The sequence below is a fragment of the Centrocercus urophasianus genome, unplaced genomic scaffold, assembly GCF_019232065.1.
Source record: "Centrocercus urophasianus isolate 14NV4802_14NV808 unplaced genomic scaffold, USGS_Curo_1.0 seq_5, whole genome shotgun sequence".
Lineage (NCBI taxonomy): Eukaryota > Metazoa > Chordata > Aves > Galliformes > Phasianidae > Centrocercus > Centrocercus urophasianus.
The window spans coordinates 4,031,501-4,057,258 of record NW_024885088.1 but is presented as its reverse complement, the minus strand read 5'-3'; the positions used below and the strand labels follow the sequence as shown (position 1 = coordinate 4,057,258).

General features: G+C 37.3%; 1 protein-coding gene across 4 annotated transcripts in view; it reads left to right on the top strand.

Annotated features, from left to right (window-relative positions):
• The window catches only part of SCUBE1 (signal peptide, CUB domain and EGF like domain containing 1), a 205,337-nt gene that overhangs the window by 127,029 nt on the left and 52,550 nt on the right, over window positions 1-25,758 (top strand). For all 4 annotated transcript variants that reach the window (XR_006171503.1, XM_042835115.1, XM_042835114.1 and 1 more), the window contains exons 8-9: window positions 4,246-4,362; window positions 24,642-24,764. Coding sequence is in view for 3 of the 4 variants with exons in the window: in XM_042835115.1 (XP_042691049.1) it covers window positions 4,246-4,362; window positions 24,642-24,764 (240 nt within the window). In the remaining variant the exon portion in view is untranslated. The remainder of the gene's footprint in view (window positions 1-4,245; window positions 4,363-24,641; window positions 24,765-25,758) is intronic.

Sequence of the window (25,758 nt, the reverse complement as noted above, 5' to 3'; positions counted from 1 at the left end):
GAAATGGCTTCTGTTACGATTTTTGATGTGAGGCTCACTGGTCTGAAGTTTCCCAGAGCCTCTCACTTGCCCTTCTTAAGCTGTCTTCATCAGTCATCAGGAACCATACTTCGTGACTTATAAAAGATTCTATAGAGTGACCTCACTAAGACAGTTATATTATATTACTTTATAATCTTCAGATATCTACCTTCTCATTTGCACCATATCTCAGTTTCTAAACCTTGTTTTGAATTTTAGATGAAATTGGTCCAAACTTTAAAAGTCTAGATTTGTCCAATTTTTAGTAATACTCGAAATCACGTTATGTTCTTTTGACTGTAAAGATAAAATGAAAATAAAATGATTGAAGGGAGATTTTGAATGACTTTATGAAATAATTGACGACTTCTAAAAACCAGAGTTGAGTAGAGGCTTACATTTTGAGTGCTTATATTTTACATATTTCATAAAAAATGAAATGGAGGTTATCAGAAATGTTCCCGAATCATGATAAATGTATTCAATTCCAGGAATTTTATAGTATTCAAAGCCAAATAAGTACTGTCTGATGCTAGATCTGTTTTGAAGGAAGTGACCAGGCTCTCTGACCTCCTGATAAAGATTCTGCTTTGGTTCAAAAGGTGCATAATAGAGCCTGGCCCTCATCTCTCTCTGCTAAACCCTTGCAGGCACTGGAGTGACACATTAAAGTACTGAATATCCATGTAACTTCACCTGCTAACTTAGTAAACACCCTTAATCCAGTGCTGGAGGACTGACAGTGCAAGCTTGTACTTTTTAGTAGAATATTTGGTTTATTAGGATATTTAGAAACAACAGGTCCAGTAGTGTAATGGACTGATGTAGTAAAACATAGTTATATTATGCTGGTAATGAATTTGATTTCTTCTTGTTTATCAATCCAGGGAGCAGATATATAAGTCTGTTTCATTATAAAGAGCTGACAGTGGAAAATATAATATATGCTTTCCCACAATGCCTCATATATGTAAATAGATTTCCTTTTGTTTAGATCCCTGTTTCTGTCTGCATTTTCTGGTGGGAATTCAGTAATGATATGAGCATTTTAAAATTCTAGTTAAGGTTAATAGTTACAAATGATGAGCTTTATCACAATTCAGAAGGAGACGAAATATCACTGTTTTGTCTTCCACTTCTTTTCTGCTACTTCATCATAAGAAAAAACATCAGAAAAACTGGAAAAGCAGTGACCTGTAGGATGAATATCATTGTGAATCTAATCCTAATTTTGAACATCTCTTCTTTCCCTTCCGTATAAGTATAGCATCTCTAGCATGATAGCTTGGAAATAAGACATTTATTTCTGCTCTGAAACTTGTTTTTGCATTTCAAATGCATACTAAAGTTTGACAGGGGTGAGAAGGATAGGTTGAAGTCATTTCTAACAGAAACACAAGTGGTGACTTGCTTCGGTTTATGTTGTATATAGGCCTCAGCACTTCTATTTGATGTAGTTTGTAATATCTCTTTCCCACATTCTGCTGTTCACATTTGCTTTCTTTTACCATGTTTTTTTCTCGTGACCTTGATCTTAAGGAATTTCATCAGTACATTTCTCTGGTTATTCAAAATGTTAGTAGGTAATGTCAGAAGTCCTCTCGCTCAATTGGATCTTCATTCTGTATTAGAGTTCATCACGTATTAATGTCAGAGTCACCAGGAAAGCTGAAGGGAGTTTAGCCTTTTTGGTTTGTTTTACTAAATCTCTGTGAAAATAAGAAAAGCTAGCTTGATTCACTCTATTTATACATAGAAATAACTCTTGTTCACTGGATGACCCTTACCCTATAGATCCAGTCATCCATGCCATGGGAAAAAAAAATTGTTGTGTCGATTCATTTTCATTGGATGTCATCCAGAAAACAGAAATATTGCTATTCATGTTCATCTCTTGCTCATGAACTGCAATAAAGGGCTCTTCATATGCCAAAGCTAATCTGCTAACAGAAGATTTACTACTGTTTGCAGTGCCATGCCAAACGTACATCTTTAGCACTTTTGCCTGGTTTTTAACCTTAACTCTTTAACTCTTTACTCCTGATTAGTCATTCCACCGTTAAACTGTACCGAAGGAGGAAAAAAAAAAAAAAAAAAAGCACTTCTAAATGATCTGAAACTTCTTCCTTTGGCATATGAGGATACACACATGCATTCATATACAAATGGAAATTTCTTCATCTTACAAAAGAATTCTCCAAAGAGCAATGTCGGCATCGAAAGCTATTAAGTAGTCCTTCCAAGGGAAGTAAATGAAAATCAAAATTGAAGCAGGTAGGTTCAGGTCCTGCAAGTCCCACCTAAATAGTCTGTGCTCATGCAGAATGGCCCATTCATTTTGTTGGAGAACACAGGTAAGCAAGGACTCTGCCTGAGAATGAAGATGTATAGACGCAAGTCCATCTTTAGAAAGCTGTTGCAAAAACATGGCAATCTACTTACTAACTGTGCTTTCTGGTAGTTGTGTACAAATTCATTTGTATACTGATTCTTTTTTTTTTCAACATGATGTTATTATATAGCATATATGGTATAAATGTATACATATCTAGTACAGCGTGAATGAATGTATATGGACAGCAAAGTTTTGTCTCATGCTGTTAATGCATGCGTGCCCCTTACCCTTCGATTTCAGCTTGGGTCATCAGTGCCAGCAGCTTACTCCAAAACTAATACATAGGTCTTTGCTTGTTCAAAATTGAAAACAAATTTATTTTTGTTTTACTTAGAAGCAGGGAAGTCCCTCCAAAGGGGCAGTCACCTTGAGGGTATTAGCAGAGGCTACTTTAAAATAAAAATGCTTTAGTACCAGTCAGTTTAAAGATAAAGCCTTTTCTGTTCTATGTAAATAATTTTTGATCAACCTACTGTTCTAAGGCAGTTCCTTATTAGCATATCCTATAGTGTATTGTGAGACCCTGTCTACAGAGTACAATTGTGACACAGGCTGTGAATATTTAGCAATAAGAGTCTGTAAATCTGAGTAAGTAGTGACAAAGCCTCTCCAGGGAAAGCCAAAATGAGGTGAACTGTGTAGAATAATGGCATCTTGGGGGGAGCAGGGAGATTATTTTAATTTAATCAAAGCCAGAGTAACTGAAAAAGATACTATTAAAAGGGCTTACTCTCTGAAGTAAATACTTTTCAGATAAATTCAGAGTTCAAACTGACTAAATTGGCATCCTTGCATCCAGCCTATTCTCTGGATCAAAGCAAAGTTAATTGTTTCACTTGCCTTTTATCTATTTTATGGGTGTGTGTGTGTGGGTATGCATGTGTATGTATGTGTAAGGTTTACGCATGTGCTCACACAAGTCACAGAAAGTAATGGCATTGAGGGAGTGTTCTTCACTTTTTTTTTTCTCTTTTTTTTTTTTTTTTTTTTTTAGTGATGAAGTTGAAGATTTTTTTTTTAAAGTGGTGGTACCTAATAGCCATTGCCCACTGTTGTAAAAGTACTGCAGTTTTCCCTTGCCTGTGTTTGCCCAGCCACCCTTCTACATACTACAAGCACTGGGAAATTTCAATGACACAGCTTGGAATGGGTTCAGTGACCTCAATTATGCCCTCCCACCCACTCCAAACTCCTTTCAATTTGCAAAAAGCTTTAAGTGGACAAAACCCAGATGCCTTTTGCTTGTAGTTCAGTAAGAACAGATTGGGCATGTAGATTCTTGTCAAAGTGATATATGTAGTTCATTTTCCATTAACTCTTTCTTAACTAAGGATTTAAAAGTCTCGGTTCCGTGTCTAGCACTCTGCTTTGCTTTCTACTGCTTTTTAAAGTTCATTATGCCTACAACTTCCTTTAAAAAAATGAACCTTAAAAAGCCTTGGCTAGACATTGACTGATATGAAACAGACTGAATGTTTGGTTCTGCTTTTAAAGGCAATCACTTTTTTTTTCTTAAACTTGTTTCATATGCAATAACCCATCCTATCGCCTAAGACAGTTCAAAAGCACAAACTAAATATAATAAATAAAAACACCAGTTTGGAGGAAAAAAGAAATTGTGACTTGTGGAAATGATTTACCAGTCAAAACAAGTATGTGGGCCCTGATGACCTTGAGAGCTTGCTTGAGTTGGCTTGCTTATAATTTAGACGGCTTTCATGATATTGTAATATTGCCCCAAAGAGTTGGTGCCTCTCCCCTCCCCCAGAACATTTCATTACACTCCCTTTCTCCCCCCTCTCTCTCTCTCTTTCTCTTTCATTCTGCAGAAACATGTGCTGTCAATAATGGAGGCTGTGATCGGACTTGCAAGGATACCGCGACAGGGGTACGATGCAGTTGCCCAGTTGGATTTACCCTGCAGCCTGATGGGAAAACGTGCAAAGGTCAGCTTCTGTTTGCTTTGCAATGCATCATTTGCCTTCAGCGGTTTCGGTACAAGATGTAAATATTCAGATATTTAATCAATACTTTTAAGTTAAGGCTGTTACTGGCATAGTGATTGCAGTTGAGTTCATTTGCTTTCCTCATCCTTAATTCTTCTGCATTTACCTACTTCAGTCATTTTTCTCTCTTTTTATTAGAAGATTTTATTACCACAAAGAAACGAGGTACAGAGGTCGAACTGTTTTTAACTGGCCAGATTTAGATGAGTAACTCTGGGCTGCAGAAACATTCAGTTATAAAAGATAGTCTGATACACTTCTAAAAATTCAATCCTGTGATGATCCCTGAATTTTTCTATTCAAGACTGAGGTTAAAAATCTCAACCAAATCTCCATCAACTGTCGATCACCAATTGAGGCTAAGCAAAAGCTGCGGAGGTATTACTGAGAAAAAAAAATCAAACAAATAGTTGCCCATTTCTGGCCCTTCAAAACATTAGAAGTAGCTAGCTGTAAAGGAAAAACAAAGCAGCATTTATTAGTGCACAGTCTAAGTTTTTCAGTTCATGCTTGTCTTTTACTGTTCCAAAGACAGCATAAGAACCTTGGTATTTTATCCTTCGTGAACATGTTAAAACTGAGGACAAGGGAAAGGAGAACAGAAAAGAGCATCTGATACCACTCTCAACATCTGTTCTCAGTTAAAGAGACAGGGACAGTTCTCAAATACTCCTGCAGAATCACGTTTAGTGGCACTATGCATGTAAGTAGTTTTGGATACATACTTGCAGGACTAGGCCCTTCATCAACCCTTTTCCTATTTTTGTACATTTTTCTTTTGAGCTCTGTTAGAAGAGATTAGGGACGTCCAGGAGGACATTGCATATATCGTTGTGGCAGAAAATACTTTTTTGTCACTCAGCAGCAAGAATAAACTGACTTAACTTGTTAAGAAACTATTGGGACTTTTTTCTTCAGAGTAACCAGAAATGTCAGAATATCTTTAGTTCAGGGCCTCATGTAACTTAAAATAGTAAAACCCACAAAAATAAACAGAAAATGTGTGGTTTCCTCTTGCTCCAGGCTAAAAACTTGGGCATGATTCCGTTAGTATGCTTATTTATAGAAATAACAGTCCATTTGCCTGTTTATTTGAAAATAAAACATTTAAGCTGCCATTGCATACAATTTTAATGGTTATGGGTGAGCACACATCAAAAATCGGTCGTTCTAGTTCAAACCACATGAAAATAAACCTTCATTTTTACAGGCAGACTAGCTAAGCCATAGTAGAACAGTATCAGTGACTCCACCGAGTGCTTAAAAAGGAGGCATTTTAATACTGTAACATACACCTAGACTTGATCATAATGTTTATTATTGAAAGTACATCATGAAAAAAAAGGTGAGTTCTAAATTTAGAAGTCTGGCCATAGAACTAACATGAAACAATATTTATATAATAATCAAATCTATAATTAGTGCTACAGACAAAATAAAATGTTCAACTGATCCTCAAACCAAATACCATAGCCCTAAGCGCTTTCACATTTTTCTTCATTTTCCATTTTTTATGAGAAGAAAATGTAAGAAACAGAATCTGTATTTTTATGATGTTGCAGATATCCTTTTACTTAAACAACAAGTTGAAATTCACTCACATGGTTGAACAAACCAACCAGGTTATTTTTTTTTTTTAACCTTAACCAAAATTGACATTTTGGGCAATTAAAAAAACAGTAAAATACATGGTTTACATTTAACTGAAATTAATATTGTTTTTCTAATGTATTACACCACGAGATTTCTGGACTAGATTTTGCTTCCCTGAAGCCAAAGCAACTTCCCATTTAAATCTGTGCATTAAGAGTCATATACTTAAACTGACCAGGAAGCTGCTTCTGTACATAATGCAGGCAGCCCTTAGTCAAGTCTGCTTTCTGAGATGTGTATCTTCTGAACATAAAAGTGAGTGTTTTGGCAGAGTACCTTCTTTGTTCCTCTTGCTAATAGGTAGAGCTGGAATAGTCTGGGGTGGGGAAGTTCAGTGTTAACACATTTTCCTGTGAATTCTATTGAAAACAATAGAATGATCTTCTCAAATTAAAGTTTTTTTATTTTTCTCTTCACTCTGTTTGATTTGATTGGGCTACTGTCTCTTATTGTATGCTGTCCATTGATCTATCTTTAACAACTGCAGCTATGTGGTAAGAGCAATGGATAATCTATTGAATGCCTATTAAAGCACCTTCAGGGATCATACAGCTGCCACATCCGGTCTTCCCTGGGCAGGGTTTCCAAGTCTACCAAATGTCACAGCATCTCCAAATGAGGTTTTTAGTAGAGGCATTATTTTAAGGAGAGCTTGTGTTTTTTAGAAAAAAAAGAGATAGGCTTTTTATCTACTACAAGAAAAGAAAGAGGAAGGACAGCTGAGAAGAAGCTGAGAGAAACTGGAGGGTTAATTAGTGTATTAATAAAAAAAATGCAGTTGTGGTTTGAGAAAAATGATTAATAAGTTTAGGTTATATTTAGCAAATAACGTTGACCAAAAAGAATATTTTTATTGGAAAGACTATGATTTTTCATCCATTTTGGCATCTTCCTCCCTATGGCATTTGATATAGTACAGCTACAAATAGTACAGCTACTATTTGAAGTTATGTATTTACTGAAATTATGGAGTTACTGAGGCTTAAATAAGACTCATAGAAATGTCTGAACTGTTGATACTCCAACGGGGGCATAATGCAATTTGTAGTTCTAGCTCATATGTAATTGATTTCTTCAATAATGTTTTTTTTACCATGCTGGTATTTCATGGAAATCTGTTGCAACTTTCCTTCTTTCCTTCCTTGTTTGTTTAACTAGGGAGTCAGGTAAATTAAACAACAATCCTAATTTTTGAATTTATGAAATAAATATTGATAGAGAGTTGGCTTTTCAAAATTTTGACAGATATTCTGTTTAGTAGTGTGGAAGTTCATTCACAATTTAGTTTAACATAAAGACAAACATACATTTTAAAAAAGGATTTTTTTTCAAAGAGTGTATAACTCTTTAAACGTTACTAATTGGTCCACAGTTTGTTTGCAATAGCATATTTCATATTCTATAGTTTTATCATAAAAGCTGGGATGGATTCAAACTACAGAATACAAAACTGAGTCAGGACTGAAGTTCTGATATTTCTCCTGGCCCTTCCTGAATATAACAGAGAAGGAGGCTGCAGGGAAGCAAGTTCTGAGTAATGCAAAGAATCTATCTTCAGGGTCTTTGCACATTGATCTCTTTCACAGGCTCAATGGGAAATGGGAGTTCAAAGAATCAGACTCCTTAGTTAATGCATGTGCAGTCTGGTCTTTATCAATGTCAATAAAATAGAAGGAAAAATCATTGTGAATGAAGACTTAATGAGGAATACATACAGGTAGCTGCATAACCTGTGAGGGGACTACTGTAGCAGAAGACTGTTTAAGTTTCTGGGAGATGAAGAGGAGAGCTTGAAAACTTTTATCTCCAGTTCTTTCTCCTATATACTCCCATATAACTTACATGGTCTAGCAGTGAAATAAGGGCAAAGGTGCTAAGAACAGACCTCTGCAGCCTAGTTAGAGGGGCCTTCAGTTGTATGAGTGCTGACTGAGGTACAGATTCATCAACGTTTTGCTGTTCTTCTTAAAAGTTAGTTTCAAAAGCAAGTCTTTCCTCAGCGGGGTTGACACAGAATGAAAAAAGATCTTTTTTCCCTTCAGTCTTCCTATCAGCTGTTAGCTGTATCTCTAAATAAGCCAAACCATGCAGGCCTTTGTCGGCTAGGAAAACAGACACATCCCAAACAAAAAGAACTCCACGTCCTCCCTCCAACTCATGCTATTTAATTTCTCCCGCCATTGTAATTTAGTGACCCCAGCTTGATTCTGAGTTGGTTTTGTGCTGTGCATGTCAAAGCAATGTAGTTCATTTCCATGCATGCCTACTGAGTCATCTACAGAAGTCAGCTAATACAAACAGAAAGGGGACAGAGGATTAAAAGACATAGTGGCCCATGATGCTTGCTGCTCATTGTCTCCTACCCACTTTTTAATATCTCCTACTTTGTGCATCTTGGGATTCCCTAGTCTGTAGCTTCCCTGCTTGTTGGTATCTGTACTTCTTTCCTGCTGAGTACCTATCTCACGCATTCAACTATTATTCGCCCTCAGTGAGAAGATTCATCACTTTAGCACTTTAATTATGTTAAATACAACCTATATATAGCAGATAGAGCAGGAGATTCATTTCTGAAAAACACGAGGGGCTCAAGAGGAGTAAAATCAAATGAGTTTATTTTCTGAAGATTGTTCAAGTCCAGCTTCTGAACTGGATCAAACAATAAAAAGTTTGTTTTGGAGGTACTATAAGATGTGGATTAGGTCAAGGGGAAGGATCACAGGCTTCTGGCAACACATAAAATGCAAGACCGTGTGGCGCCAAAGTTCTGTTTCATCACTTCCTTGTGTATTTGACAAAGAAACTGTGCCCCCTGAGGCACTGCTGTGCCCCAGAGCAATGCAGCCTGACAGTACTGTCACAGGGACACAGTCCAATTGTGCAGGTCCCGTACTCACCCCATCTCAAGACTCAGATGGCAGAGCAAGTACAATTTTAAAGCAGAAGAGTAGTGTGTTTCTAGGTGTATGGAGCAAGAGACACTGTGCAAATGTGGCTTTTTGTAAAGCATCTGTAAAGTGCCATCTAACTTTGCATACCCCATGGATGTTTTGTAATAGCAAGATGACTATTGTTTTGTTTAGCTAACTTGCTATTTTGCAGTACTTTCTCAAGTAAGCTTGAGAGTGGGGTTTTGGGGAAGCAGATACTCAGTTGGGACTAAGTGTCATTGGTTTTAGTAGTGGTGTGACCGTACATTGGTAATGTTGCTAAATATAGCAGCATTAATTCATGCACTCAGATGAAACTTTGCTGAGTCCAGGTGATCTCTCAGACATGTATTTAAGACACAGAAAGGCCCCTGGATGTCTACACCTAAGGCTGGGGCATTTTATTTACTGTGCAACGTATACTAAGTAAGCCCTTCTTAGCCCTTTGGCATATTGTTTAACCAGAGCAGTGTTACGCAGAGGTTATGTGACTGGATGCTGTTTGGGCAAACATTTCTTCTTCCTGCTGTCTCATTGTCATGGTTACCCAGAAATGTGATGTGCTCTCTACTTCCTTGAAACAGGCCCCCATCCTTTTGCATTCAGATGCAGCAGAGAAATGTGGCACTTACATGCTTAAATACTTGACTGTGCTGCTGTGGGAGTGCCAGAAATGCCTCATCGTTGACCAGTTTACCCACTAACTCAACTCTGTAACCTTCGCTATCATTAAGCAATCTAGAAATGAAAACCAGGAGCGTGGTGACTAATGAGCTATTTCAGTCAAAGAGCCAAACCAAATTTTATTGAAACATAAGGGAATTATTGCATTGGCTTTATTAGGTTGATGTAGCAAATTGCACTTTTTTCTGATTCTTAATTGCAGCATATTATGAGAGGAGAATGCATTTTAAATTATTTTTTAATACAGAAAAAAAATGAAAACCTGGAAATGAATTCAATTTTGAAAATTGAATTGAATTAAGACTTTGTTACAGAATGAGTTTCAGTGAAGCAAACTGTGTCATGTTTTGGTAAATACAAACTGAAAGGTTTCATTAAACTAAATGCAAAAATTAATGTTCAAATCAATTTGGCATGAGAATATGATTCAGATGTTGAAAACTTTCCTCTCTTTTCATTCAGAACACACTTACACTAAGTGAAAAGCTCAAAATGAGCAGTTTAGCTGGCCAATTTGGCTTCATTTCCTGGATACAGAATATCTGTGGGCAGTTATGGTTCCCTTCCATCATTTCATTAGTCAAAATTACTTAAAGTCTGTTTTTGGTTTTTCCACTAAACTGGATTAAATTGATTGAAGCTTTTTAAATTTGCATCATGTCAATCCTGATCAATTCATATGAAAAACGGAAAATGTTTCCTCTTTTTTCTTTTTTTTTTTTTTTGTTTGTTTGTTTGTGCTGTTGTTGCTTGTTTTGTTTTTGTTAGGTAACCTTTATGTCCCTTCCAACTTGGGCCATTCTGTGATTCTGTGATTAGTTTGGTATGTCAACTAGTGGCTCACTTCAGTTATGATTCTCACGTTGTTTGACTGTGATTGATTGGATAAGTTTCAGGGCAGTATATTTTTTTCTCAGAGTGCCTAAATGAGGAAAGTTTTACAGAAAAAAGATGAACTAAGGTTTTGTTTTGTTAATATGCCTGACTCAACATTCCTTTTGCATACCAGTAGAAATTTGACAGTAAAATACATCCCTTTGCAAGATAAGCTGTGTAAAATATGTGCATCAGTCAAGTTTACGGTGAGGCAGATGCTGGCACGTACAGCCATTCTTTTCACATCATATAGGTGCTTCAAGGCCTTCAGAATCACGTCCATAGGTTTGGTTCAGGTCTCCTGAACTAAGATTAAGAGCCAAATGCAAGACAGACACAAATAAATTCATGTGAATGTTTTGTTTGTTTGTTCGGTCACTGTTCTGGTTTTCTTCCTTAGCTGTAAAGAGACCTTCTTCAAAGTAGTCACCTAAATACAAAAAGTATTTCTTGGGTTAGATTCCCACAGAAAATTGAAAGGTTTCCACTTAAGTTATACCATCATTGTACCAAAGGTATACATAACTTCTTCATAAATGCATAAGCAGTGTTAGAGAAGACACAATCACTAAAATAGTGTGCTGAAAATTACACCTGAGTTTCCTGCTGAAGTATGTAACTTCTATATGGAGGTGCACAGCTATGGGATTTATAGATTTACCTTCTGCATAGCTGCAAGCAATGTAAATTCCCATAAGACCTAAACTTTCACCAGTAATACTTCCATAGTGCCTGAACTTCTGCCGGTGCCTGCCATGCATATTCAGTCGAGTTCCAGTGTCCCTAATCTCAGATCTGAATTACAGTGAAAAATTGCCCTTCTTTTCTTGGTTCACTTGTTTTGGCAGGTATTCCCTTGCCTAGTAAGTCAAAAAGTTTGTGAAAAGGGCAGAAGGGGTTGTTTTCTGCTCCTTTATGACTGGGAACATTACCTTGAGGGGGAGAATGTAGAAACCTGCCTACCGCTGTTAGGAAAGATGAGGTTTGAACCTCAGTCTCTTTCACACACAGGTCTGATGAGTAGGAAGGAAATTCTACTTCTTCTATTGGGGAGAAGGGAAGGCAAATGAATTGGCAACTATAAATAAAGATGACTTATGCCCATTATATATGCATTATATCCATATCCATTAATTCTAACTAAAGGGAGCCACTGTCACTTCAATACAAGATTAAGTATGTGTTATCTGTGCATAACCTTTCTCTATGCTGTCATTACAATATATCCTTCTGATTTTGCTTTGTTGCCTTTAGTAATCATGTTGTAGGTAAATGAACACAGCGAGCAAGGAGATTAAAAGCCTAAGCCAGGATTAAGAATTGCATTAGATTCGCTCAGATATTACGCTATAAAGCTGTTCTTGTCTTCCTTGTTGAATTAATTCACGTACATCAGCATTTTATATTAAAAAGAATTTAAATGATCTCCTCAAGAGTTCAAATTTCTATGGATTGCTTGTAGAGGCAAATTGGCTCCTAACCTAGCCTAGCCTGGAATACTATTACTTGAAATTTGCAGTATACTTTCTGGGAGTCTCCCATTAGCACTCTTGCTTAGTTTCTCTAGCAACATAAACGTAGATAGATCACATTTTTCCACACATGTGAAGAGGTCTGTTTAGTTTCCTCCTCACTGAATACATGCTGCTTTTGCAGAACATATGTATTTGAGCCATTAGCCATAATGGGCCATTAGCATTTTCTAGTGCTCTCTCTCAAAAAAAGTAGAGGAAAATCATATATGCAAATGGTGAGAAAGAGTAAACTAAAATGAAGTAAGCTGCTGTCAGTCATCATCTGCACTGCAGTCAGAGTGCTGTGGCACCAGCAAATGTCAGCATAAATGTCAGGCACAAGATTACAAGCAGCAGTGAGTTTTTTAACAGGACCTCTGCTAAATCCAGAAAGGACAGAGACCTGCTTGCTTTATACCCTTTTCATCTGACTGTATTTCCATTGATAATAGCAGCACCTGAAATGGCATTTACTTCTGTGGTGTATCTTTAAGATAATTTATGTAGTTAATAGAACAGCTGTACTCACGATTTTAGTACTGGTTCATGCCATCAATGCTTAATGCCAGAGTAATTTGATGTACAGCAAATTAAATTTTGCTAACGCTCTGCTGGTATGATGTCTTATATTCATTGTTTGGTTTGGAAAATTGTATATGGAAAATGATGCCTTTGCCTTACTCTCAGTTAAGGTACAATGATGACTACTAAGATCAGTTTTTCATATAGGTTAATAAGTAGCTTCTCTTTACTTGCTGCACATAGACAAAGCTATCTGGGATGGATTGCTCTGAGATATCCCAGAGCAACAGTATGCATGTTCCTCAGAGTCTGTGAAAAGTTAACTGAGGGAAAGATGCGATTGCTCTCAGTAGGCTTTCATTTTCTAGTGGAAGTACCACAATAGTAATAATGGAAAAATTTGCAAATGGAAACAGATCGAGATACACTGAGTGCTCAAACCCTCAATGAAGAAGTTGACTAATGCAGAGGTTGTCATTCTTAGGCTTTTATATAGACTGCACCTTCTGCCATTCTTCCTTTGATCCCCAAGACCATTTTGTCCTTGCTGTGGACCAAGCTAGAACCTCTGTCCTGTCTTCTATGCATTGGCTCTTAGAGTGCACCAGCTTTGATTTTGTACCTTCTACTTCTCTCTGGAATTCCGTGATGTCTTATTTTTTAGAATATGGTCAAAAAAATAGGTGACCCTGTGATAAAATAAACACATCAGTCTAGGTCATTCCTGATTGCATTAGAAGTTCTACACTGTGTGGCTAAGATACCTCCTATTTGCACAAGCTTAAATGTGTGTGCATTCTGAAGTAACATGGAACAGCTGGCATGCTCTGAACACATATCATATTGCAATAACATGCTCATAAGCTTAATCCTTACAGGATAACTATACAGGATATCCACCTTACTTGCCTTGAAAATCTGTTTCAACTGAGTTACGTGTTCCACTTCCCTTCACAGTCTGACCAGTGGGGAATAAAGAGACTCCCTAATCTTATCAGTAGAAACAAAATTTAAGAAAAAAATGAATGTTAATACAGGCCCATGTTCTCTGATCGTATGTGATAGTGCAGGACAAAATTCTTGTCCCTTGCTTTCCTTCTATCTGCTTTGTCATTCTTTCACAAGAACTTCCTACTCCGGAGGAATCAGACTTCCTTGATTTTTATCAACATCAGGCACTAGCTTGTTTGTCAAAAACAGGCCTCAAGCTTGGTATGTGGTGCCTCCTAATAACACTTAAGTGTTTATCAAAGTGGTTTATCTTCAGCTGGTTTTTTTCTGTGATGGCTTTCTCCCTTCTTCTTATCAACTTAAACCTAAGGTTAGTTTCCCATGAGTCAAATCAAGATCTAGTTTTCATAATCCATTATAAAGCAACTCTACTTCCATCAGAGCCCTTGCATGACTCTTTTTTTCAAGCTGTAACAATGTACCTTCCTATTATTTGTGACTAGAAATAAGTGCGCATTCAAATATAAACGCCATTTGAGTTTGCTTCTCTGTACATTTAAATAAAAAGCTATCAGAAAGCAAAAGAGGCCAGATATTATGAGAAGCCACTACAGCTATGAATTAAGAAAAACTTGCCCTTTCCATAATGAATACAAGGCAATGAGAAAGAGCTGAAGCTGAATTTATAACAGAACTTCACTGTTGAAGCAAACCCAAGATCTCTCTGACTTTGTAGTTTAAAGAAGCTCAAAAGGATTGGTCAGATACAGATCTTGTGGCTGATCTTTTTTTTAATAACAAACAAAAGTATTCAATGCAGAAGCCTCTTACATAAACTGTGTGCATAGACACAGAGTGGTGAATGGACAGAGGAACGTGTTTGTGTTGTGTGAGAAGTTAACACCTAAATAAATTGATGAATTATGAATAATGTGAAGAAAAATGGTAATGTCCTCCAGTAACTAGACTAGTGATTTTAGGAGGAAGCAAAATAGTCATTTTCTATATAGTTGCATAGGTTTAAATGTGCAATTCAATGTTCAATTGAAAATGACAGGGCTTTCTGTAAAATGCCTACTGACAAACAATTTCCTAGCATTTTAGAGTGTTTCTGTGTAATGAACCATAAGATCACATGTCATTTCATCTTAGTAAAAACAACAGAAGCTCTATGAATCTCAAAATGCTTAAGTGATTTATGGAAACGAACATATTTCCTGAGTAGATGTTGCACAGCAAAGAATTTCCCTTCCCTTTCCCTTTCCTAGTCCACTGCTTCTGAAAAAAAAACTTTTGGTGAAGAAACTAGAGACACTTGTGTCAAAGAGGCAACCCAAAGGCAGACAGTTGGTGATTTAGGACTATAAAACAATGGATGCAACTGCTGAACTGAAGAAAAACAGTGAAGAAAGACAGTATTAAACTAGAGGAAAGTTAACACTTTCATCATGAAAACAACGATCCTGTTAGGTGTTTGAGTACTGACAAGAATTTCTGAGAGCACACACTTTGTGACATCTTTGGGAAAATAAAGACCATGTTAGAGTGCAACCCAGTAAATGTTTCCACAGGGAATTCCTTTATCTATCCATTAAGCATATGCATTGGCAACACTGTATAGATAATAAGTAGACTTGTGGTTGTTGAAGGAAGACAATGCAAAGGGAAATTTTATAAGTTTGTTATATAGGGAGACAAAAGAAAGGTTAAAACTGAAAAGGAATTTTAAACAACAGAGGCAGTTTTGAAGGACCTGAGCAAGATGTCTGAGAAAACTCATCAAGCTCAGAATTCAGAAAGGGAAAACTGATAGAAGATCAATGCCTGAATTTGAACAAGCTGCTTATTTTAGAAGGGGTAGAGAAGACAAGGAAGACACGGAAATCAGATTAGGACATGAGCTGCCAGATAGCTACAAAAAAAAACTTTCAAAATGTCTCTGTAAATGTGGATTAAAGAAGCAAACATGACATCCTGCCTGCAGTAGTCTCACTGCTGAGGCCACAGCCATTTAATGCGTTTATACCAATGTTATCCAGTCTCAAGACAAAGAGCAAATAAGAATAACCCAATGTGAGGAAAATAGTCACAGCATCTGGCAGGCAGATGCAGTTTCTCAATGAAGAGCTCTGTGTCATGCCCAAAGAGGAGCTATATTCATCTGTCCCAGTATGGCTGTCCTGGAAACAACAGTTTCAAGGCTTTGAAAAGACCGAAGGGTGACTCAGAATCAGAATGCTTTTCTCTTTTCTTTACTAAAGAAAAGAGGGATTGGACTGTTGTCATTGCTAAGAAAAACCTGGCATGTGTCAAGATGATGGTGCATCCGACAGAGGGAGAGGCATGGAGGGAAGAGAAGGATTGGCAGAGGTGATAGTAAATCCATATGTTTAGAGAAGAAGATGGAGAAAGATTGACCAAGAGGAAATGTATGATATTTTGAGAGGACAAGAACACAGAAAATGGTTGGTAATGGCTGGTTACAACTACTCAGACACCTGGAAAAGTGGACATCAGATATTGACTGATGAGTATGTATTTCAAGTGGGCACTAACGCAATTAATTTTAGGTATGTAGACATAGTCTGATCTAGACTTTCTGAGAGAGATGTGAAGTTCCAGGTTACAGTGAGGAATAATGAAATGATAAACTCATGGGATTTAAAAAGTGAGAGGAAATTGAAATTTTAAATAGTAACAGGTGAAATTTGTCAGAAAGAAGAAAAGAGAATAGAAGGGGAAAAAAATATATGTATATTTTTTTGCCTTCTAACTGTTGCTGCAAATTTGTCTCATCCAGACTGTGTGAAACCTTCCACTACCCCTTCCCTTTTTGGGGGAATTGCCTTATTCTTAGGTTGGAGACATTCAATTCATTTGTCAGCTGTAGACTCATTTTTGACGAGGTGAATATAAGATAACAGATTATCTTCCATTTAAAAATTGCAGACTTGGATCAGCTGCCATGTAACTGAGTTTCATTCCTTCCCAAGGGTTCCATCTATCCCCAGAAAATGAATTTGTGTGTACTAACTTAGGTTTTTTTCATGAGAAGGCAATATCCCTGCTCCCTGGAAACTTGCATTTGTTATTAGTCTTTGTGAACCTCCCCTTTGAAAATGTCAAATCCTTTAAATTAATGCTTGGGAGGGTCATATTTTGCATTTGAGTTGTTGAAAAGACCTTGCATTTATTTGACAAAATAAAATTCCCCGAGGATCAGCAACCACAGAAGTGTGGTGTGTTTTCTGTAATTTGGGGGTCAACTACTTGCATAATCATAGCTACCAACATTCAAAACTTACAGTAGTTTTTCTTTTCTTTCATTATTTTTCATCAAATATTTCCCCTTGTTTTTTATATGGCTGTATCCTGCTCTCAGTAATGTATTTGTCTTTCCAGATACAAAATTGATCCCTGGATGGTTGAAGAAATATCTTCAAAAAGTTTTGGAGGGTTAATGTTGGTCACCAGCCAATTTTCTTTAATTCATCAGTTATGAGGGATTTGAATTATCATGAATTAATAGTATTCAACTATCCTTTTCAGCAAGAGTAGCTTTATCATTAAAAAAAAAAACAGTTTTATAATGGGATTTTAGGAAGCATATCAGTGTCTTCAAATGTCCTTATCCAGCAGCAATTTCATTTTTAAATTCTATTTAACTAAATCAAGCACAAGTATAGGCATTTTTAGAAGCAGGATGAGATTCTTGAAAACAAGCACACAGCCTTCCTGAGGAAAGAGTAATTCCAAAGGGAAAAATAAAAATAACTAAAAGGTGAATTGAGTTAATGTGCTAAGTCCAAGGATTCTTGTATCTTCTTCCAGTAGCATCCAGCTTTCTCACTTGCCCTTGTGCTTTTCTTTGAGATTACATGGAGAGGTTGAATACTGTCAGGGCAAGGCACTGTTTTTTAGTGAGAGTTACAACAGATAATGTGCCCAGGGGTATTAGCTCAGCAGTTTTGTCTGATTTTTGCCTTGAGAGCCACTAGATTAACCCCTTTAGTGTAGCCATTGAACATAACTTTCACCAATTCATATAGTTCTCTGCCTCATCTCCTCCTTCATAAACCGCATAAGCATTAAATGTAAAATTATTATGATAATAGTGGCTATGTGAATAATGAAGGTAGGTAAGTATTCAGCCTATATATTTGCACAGTTCAGTACCACCTCTTTAAACACAACCTCTAAGTGTACATGAGCTTAAACTGTCATTATTTCCACTTGAGTTTCACAGAACCTAGTGTACTTAACTTCCCAGATGCTTTGTAAAAGAGACACATTATGTTGTCCCCAAGTCATAACTGCACACTTACTTCTCCCTCTCCAGTGTTTTATTAAAAAAAAACACTTGCATTTCTAAAATCTTACAGTCGGAGGAAAACTAACTTTATTTTCTGGGATCTCTATAGATTTTTTTTCTTTTCCCTTTTTTCTGTAATTTTTTTTTTGCAATTAGCTCTAGACAGTATTAACTATATCACCCTCTCTCTTTAAATCTCCAGTGCACTTCACATTCTGGTATCACAGTCTTAAGACAACTTGCACTGTTTGGGTTGGTAGCATTGCACTAACATGTTTTTAAGTTAAAAAAAGAATTCACTGTTCAGCAAAATTTTTAAATGAAAATCCTTTCTTTTCTCAATAGATTTAGTAAATCCCTTCCCTTTCACAAATGAGAAATCATGGCCTAAACTGTTCTGACAGCATTTCTAAGTTTTTCACTTTCAAAGCTTTTTGTGTTTTATAAATCTAATTAACTGTAATAAGAAAATAATGGGACATAATGTTTGTTTTACGAGGTGATTGATCTCTTGGCAGCCTGGCAGACTCTTTTATTGATTGGTTGGTGGATAATGTCAGAGTGGATATGTCCTGAAGCAGAATAGCTGACACCTAAATCCATATGTGACAGATTACCATCTGTGTTGGAAGACTGGTTTCTTTGTGAAATTGCAAAGATAACAGGTGAAAATGGAGAAAGTGACATGAGGGAAATGTGTTGAAACCTGCCTCAACCCTCCCATGCTATAAGAGCATTTACACAAAGCTCTCCATTTTGTGGGCAGCATGTTTTTGGGATGAGGGAGATTAAATTTTAATTACACTCATTCCTGTCTGCCCAGTCTAGTTTTAGTTCTGTTAATTAGGAAAATGCCTTGCCCCACAACCTAAGCATATAGCTAATTAAATAGATAACCTTCATTTGCTACTTAGTGGAACTTTGGTTCGGTAATGATTATCATACATTACAGTTAATTACCACCATGGGAGGGAAAATGAGGATGTCACTGAAGTGTAAAACTCAAATTAGAGGTGCTATAAAATGTGCCTTATTTCATTTTATAGCTATCTGATGCAAGAAAGTCACGCACTACCCTACCCACCTCAGTTTCACATTTGTTAAAGGAGAAATAATTAAACTTATCTCTCCTGCAGAAGTGTTTGTAGGTTTAATGCAATAAAGTTGATAAGATCCTGGCCTTTGAAATCCTCAAATAGAAGATGCTGCGTAAATAGAATTGTTCCTCTCTGAAATATGCAAAACATGTTAGAGGCAGTGAGCTTCGTTCAGAGAGCGCAGTCACAGATAGAGTGGTGAAAAAGCGCATGTACTTCTTAAAGTGGACTGTGCCTGTATGGTTCTACACATATTCACAATGTCTTTCAGGATAAAATGCTACCAATACAGGCTGTTGTGTCAAAACACTCAAAAGCCCAGACTAAAAAGGAAAAATGTCTGTAATTTGACAGTACTTTTTACAGTAAATGACTTTTTTTCAAAATGCTTTGTTCAATTAAAATAAATCATTTTAAAGTATTTGTCCTGAAAATATCAAGTAATAATTACCAATGCCTCATTATTACAGGGATAAAATAAAATAGGGAGGTGTTAAAACTTGCCCAGACTGCTAAATAAACCTTTTAGAAAACTGGACTAGGACTTCTAACTCCCTGTAATCTACCAGACAGCATTTACATCTAGATTTTCTTGCAGTGCCACCACATCTGTGTGCTCACATTCACCGTTTGGTCTCCATAAACGTTCAGCAAGTGTTGGTGATTGTCAGAGGGTGTCATTTTTTTCTGCTCGGAGAAATTCACTGACACACCATTGCTTCATACACACTTCCACTTGTCAGATGCCTTTTTGCCGGACAGCCCTTTGCTGCTGTTTGTTTCACAGCAACAAAATGTAATGGAATATTGGCAGGAAGGTTCAACCTCTACTGCCATACCACCAACATCTGCTTCTGTTTCAATGGGACAACATAATAAAATAGGATGCATCACTTTCGGAGCAGCCCCTGTAGTTTGGAAAGTGTAATTTAACACATTTAGAGTGTAGGTTATGTTTTGTTAATCCCAAGTTACTTACTGTATTGCAAGTTACTCTGAAAAAATTAAAAAATAAAAACAATTGTAATCTGAGCATTAGGTAGCATTGATAACGTTTATAATGTAGAGCAACATGTGCTTTGTGCAGGCCTGTCCTGTTTGTCATACTAAGTAAGGCAGCCTTGTTGGATTGTTGCATTGAGGTGGTATTCATGTTTGGCAGAGTAAATTTGTTTTTCTGTGCATCTATTTCCCCAGCACTGACAAGGTTAAAGAGTTTTGTGGCCTGTTTTATAAAGTACTTTGTGGTCTGCATGCATCACGGAACTAATACCTGTGTCAACAAGGCAACAATAGTTATAACGGTTAGGAAAGAGTGGTGATTTTTAGAAGCATGAGAAAAGAGAAAGAAAGAAAGGAAAGCAGAGGAAAATGCCATGAGTGGGAATAAAAAGCTAAGAATTGGCAGATTAGCCCACTCTGAAGGAATATGCCTACCAATATCCCCTGAATGTTGGTAATAGCGTAATTAATCTTAACATGCTGTCTTTAGCAAAAACAAGAAGGGCATGACATTCCTGTAATTATTTTTGGTTGATCTTGGAGTATATTATTTTCCTGGAGCTAGGTAGCATTTTAATACTGCAAAGGATTAGACAGACAGAATCAGTTCAAATATTTGTCCAGCCATTGAAAAAAGCAGCCTAACTTCCGCCCGAGATGAGGCTTTGGAAATCTCCATATCCATCATTGTTTAAGAGCTAAGCGAAGATCGCATGTTGATTACCCTTTCAAGTTCTATTTAAGCAGCTTATGTGGAAAGCTAAATTGTAAGTTACTTAAAATCACTACTTTTTAATTTGTTCTCTGACTTGTGTGTGGCAAGGTAAAACTTTCTGAGTTCGTAGCACATATACATTCATGCATTCACTCGCATCCAGATCAGAACTAGTGTCTTTTTAACATGACTTATGCTAAGCAGAGCTTGAAAAGCTACAAAGTGAAACAGGAACAGTCATTCCATCAATCTCCACCAGACTTCTGTGGTTTGTCCTTAGTCTGTTATTGGTCTGTGTCCATTTGTGCAGAAGCTGTCATTTGGTGTTTGTAGCAGATCCATAGCTTGTATGAGCAAGGTATCGTTTAACTATATCAATGCTCTTGCAACATTAAGAGAAGTCCTTTTGGATTTCATTGCTAATGCATTGGCAGCCCATCAGACCCGCTGGTCTGAAATGACCAGAGTGTTGTGTAAACACTGATTATCAGTGCATTTCACATACAGCCCTTGTGGAGAAATATAGCTCTTTATATACTCTTGTATTTCTAGGGATATGGGGGAACAGAGCACTGTGGAAAGTTTGAACCATTTTTATGCAACTTGCATTATCAATTGGAAACAAGCCACTTCAGAGCTATGTGTGAAAATAACAGTTTTATAATTTCTACAGACAGTCCCAATCATAGAAGATAATATGGAGATTTGACAAAGAAATTTCAAATCTGGTAGAGATATCGTGATGGGTTTCCAGTGTGTTTTTCTTCCCCTGCATGGTAGGCAGACATGCCATGGAAGCATACTCTCTGTGAAGTTCACAGGAGCCACCTGACAAAGGTGGGTACCAGTCAGTTTAGAGATAAATGGGCCCCCCTTTCTCACACAGTGGAATCATTTATTTTCACATGGCTCATAACACAAATTATTTATAGCTGTGGAAAGAAAAATAGTGGGGATATAGGCTTGGTGCAATTTCTGTGAACCAGCTAGACATGATGTGGTTGGATACTGCTCTCTTTCAAGTGAAATGCAGCAATGTACTGCTCTCCATAGAGTGAAATAATTTTTACATGCCTTGTCAGTCTCGCTATGGCCATGGAAAGAAATACAGTGAAAGCAGAGACACTGGCGCTGTTTGTGTTATTTAGAATGTTTTTGCAGCTAACAGTTTTGACCTCTATTCTGTTTTGATGGTCCTGGTTTCAAAAGGCCACGTCATGTCATCCAGCGAGAAGAAATGAATTAAAACTTTCTTTTCCTGTGGACTCTCCCAGGTTTTGCATAGATCCTGGTTCAGGATTACTCCAAAGAATTGCTGGTGTAAAGCTGATATGCTGCATTGTCAGTGGAATTGAAATGGATTAACAGCTTCAAACCTACCCTCTGAGGCCAGGAAGGTTTCATTTCTGTCCCTTGTGGACTGCAGAGACCCTGAAAAAGTTAGCGAGACTGTAGTCTGGAATGTAACATGTGAAATCCAAGGGCTATCATTTAAAACATCAATCCTTCAGAATGGTGTTTGACGGCTGCAAGTAATTTCTGCTTCATAGCCTAGAGGTAATGTTGTTCTTACATGGGTAAAGGAGACCTTCCTCATGACAGATGACTGTTCTGTGTGTTCATGATGCACAATATATTAGCAGTTTTAATTTACAGTTTAATTCGTCCAAAAGTTTTGTCATGGCAAGGTACATCTGTGCTGTGAAAAAGGATGGAGCAGTTGTGGTAATCCATCACGAGAAGTGTACCAGAGACCCAGTTAACACTTGTTGGAGCTAAGAGAGAGAACTCACCAGAATGGAAATGGCTGGGGAACTAGGCCAACTAGTCATGTGTTTTCACCACTGACCTGTCCCTGTCCTTGTAATCATAGCTGAAACCAGATGGGTTGCTGCCTATCTATCTCACGCTGTTGTGTAGAGCAGCCTGCAGTGTAATCTTCACTAGGTCAGGCTGGGAGCTAAGGTTATCTGTCCTTGGCTACTCTGTTTCAGTCACCAGAACTTGAGGATCACAGACAAGAAATGACTCCTGCTATCAGCTCACTTTGAGGCTCTGTTACCTGAGACAGAGATTGCATTTGGGCAGTGCACTCAAGGCTTGATACCACCACAGCTGCAGTCTATCATTTTTACCCTCCTGCTTTTAGTAGTATTGAATGCAAAGTCCACTCCTGTGCAGAAGCAGATACAAAACCAATAAAGTGTAGTATTAGTTCTAAGGTTTCATTTCTGTTTTCCATATGTCCAGCTCATTGAGCAAATTTTTTTCATTATACATGCCATTCTTGTTCATTGGAGACGTACACCCTCCTGAATGTATTTTGTTTAGTGTCCATGCAGCAAAGCACCATTTAGGAAAGTGGGCTGAATTTGCTTCTGAGCTATTAAAATTTCTAGATTAACCTCCTCACTCCTCTTGCAGACATATTTGGCTGCTTTTTGTATTCCATGCGTAGAAATGTGGTAAGAGCCTTATTACTTTCTCATTTGTGTAATCATATTTTCAAAAACGAGTGAATAACAGACCCTCAAAGTCATCTTAAATTTAAATCATTCTAAATGCCCCCTTCACTCACCAGTATCATGCTATACTTGATAAATTTCCATCTCCACGTTTTAGTTCCTAGCTTTGTGTTCTGCAGGAGTTGCTTTTTAAATGATCAGCTGTTTCTTCAAAGTTTCAGAGCTTATAGTAAGAAACTTTTCAGTAGCAAAGATCACATTCCACTTATTTTTCTGAAGAATCTCATTTTCTCTTCCAGAAGTATGCACCAAGGCTCTGACATATTGCTTCTTTTGTTTGTATCTCTAAAAAGGCCTATATTTTTGCAGTATTATTCTCCTGAAAAAGTAATAAGTTTGGGTTTTTTTTTTTTTCAGAAAATCTGCATCCACATTTTGGTAAGCAGGGAAGGGTGGAAAAGTGCCCTGCATTTCAAATGAGGTTCTGTGAGCTATCATATCCATGTTACACAAGCTTTTATGGACTGAGCATTCCAGATTTTCAAAACTTTTAGAAGTTATAAGGTGTAGGAGGTAGATTCAAGGTGGACCTCAGGGATCACCAAGCTCCAACCCCCCTGCCACAGGCAGGGCCACCAACCTCCCCGTTTAATACCAGACCAGGATGCCCAGGGCCCCATCCAACCTGGCATTGAACACCTCCAGGGACGGGGCATCCACAGCCTCAGCCTCTCTTGGCAGCCTGTTCCAGCACCTCACCACTCTCTTGGTAAAGAACTTCTTTGGATATCCAACCTAAATCTTTCCTCCCTCAACTTAAAACCATTTCCCCTTGTCCTGCTGTTATCTACCCTTTCAAAGAGTTGATTCCCCTCCTGTTTGTAGGCTCCCTTTAGGTACTGAAAGGCTGCAATGAGGTCACCCTGCAGCCTTCTTTTCTCCAGGCTGATGGAGAGCCCAGCTCCCTCAGACTGTCTTCGTAGGGGAGGTGCTCCAGCCCTCTGATCATCTTGGTGTCTCTCCTCTGGACCCCCTCTAACATACCTTTTCATTTCTTTATATAGTAATAATGGAAGTATTTTGTGATAAGTCAAATGGGTTTTACTTTGTGTTTGTTGTTATTTCATTTTTTCAAGTGTTCTCATGTTTTGAGAGTTTCTGTGTTAGGGGAGATATTAATGTTTTAAGCTGAAGTCTTCTGTTAGGTAGATCACTACATCTACAAAGAATCTTCCCTCAATAGTTTTTAACATCAAAACACCTCAGTTTGGTCATTTACTTTTTCCATTGCTGACAGAAATACTTCTGTCTCCAGAACAATTCAGCCATAGGTCTTTAGTAAGCCTTGCCAGAAATGTTTGGGAACGGGTGCATCCGATGAACTTATTTCCTAAAGGGACAGCAGCCTCCTTGGGAATCTGTGTAAACTCCTATACTCCTGACTTAAAATACTCTTTTTGCAGTCATGAACTAAATTTTTCCCCTTCATTCCTTGCAGATATTGATGAGTGCTTGGTAAACAATGGTGGCTGTGACCATTTCTGCCGAAACACAGTTGGCAGCTTTGAATGCAGCTGCCAGAAGGGCTATAAACTGCTCACAGATGAACGGACCTGTCAAGGTAATACATCATTTATTTTACTCTTTATACAATGAAGTTGTTAATTTCAATTGATGACTTTTTTTTTTTTTTCATTGTCGGGGGAATGTAATTTTATATTAGAGATCTTAATCACACTGTCATAGGAAGTAAAGTTAGAAAATACCTACTAGATTTTGATTTTCTGAAGTTGTTTTAGAATATTTTTGGAAATTTCTTGCTTCATTGTTTTCAGTGTCCTGCTGAAGCAGGAAAATCCCTGTGGTGTAGTGGAATTAGCAGAGGCAAAGATTCTAGTGTTCATGTCCTCTAATTTGCTGTGATCTCTGTGGGACAGAAGTATACCTTATTTGCAGTGAATTCATTTGGAATAACTTACTGGAATAGAGCATTTGAAATAGCTAAAGTGAAAAAACAGTCTAATTTGTGAGCTTACTTTTTCTTGATAAAATTAGTTTATAAAAGGAATTTTGAGAGAATCCAAATGAAGTATGATTTATGTCATGTTTGTTGTATGCTTCATGATTTGTTACCGAAGTCATACAATACTATAAATTCTATGACTAGTTAAGTGTGTAACTATTTTAAACATGTGAATTCTATAGCTTTATGCTGTAGAATCCTCCTCAAAAAGACTACAAAGATGAGGATGCATTATTTGAAATAGAAAGGGAAGAAGGAAATACTCATGGAAATTTTTCTACTGGGATTGCCTTTTTATTCATACATGATTATGTGCATGGGTTTTGAACACATAAAAGTTACAAAGTCCAAAACAGCAGTACTTTAAAGCTTCTTTGTTCATCAACAAAGGAGAAAAAAAAGTCTGAAGATCCATACGTCTTTCCAGAGGTTTTGCACTGCATCTCATTGGTACTTCTGTTGCCTAGGAAGCCTGCTGCACCATGAGTTTGTCAGTGAGAAGTCAGTGCAAGGTTACTTTCGTGCTAGGACATGATGGGAAAAGCTCAGATTGGCAACAGTGAGTTCCACATGTTTAGATAGAAAAAATGTT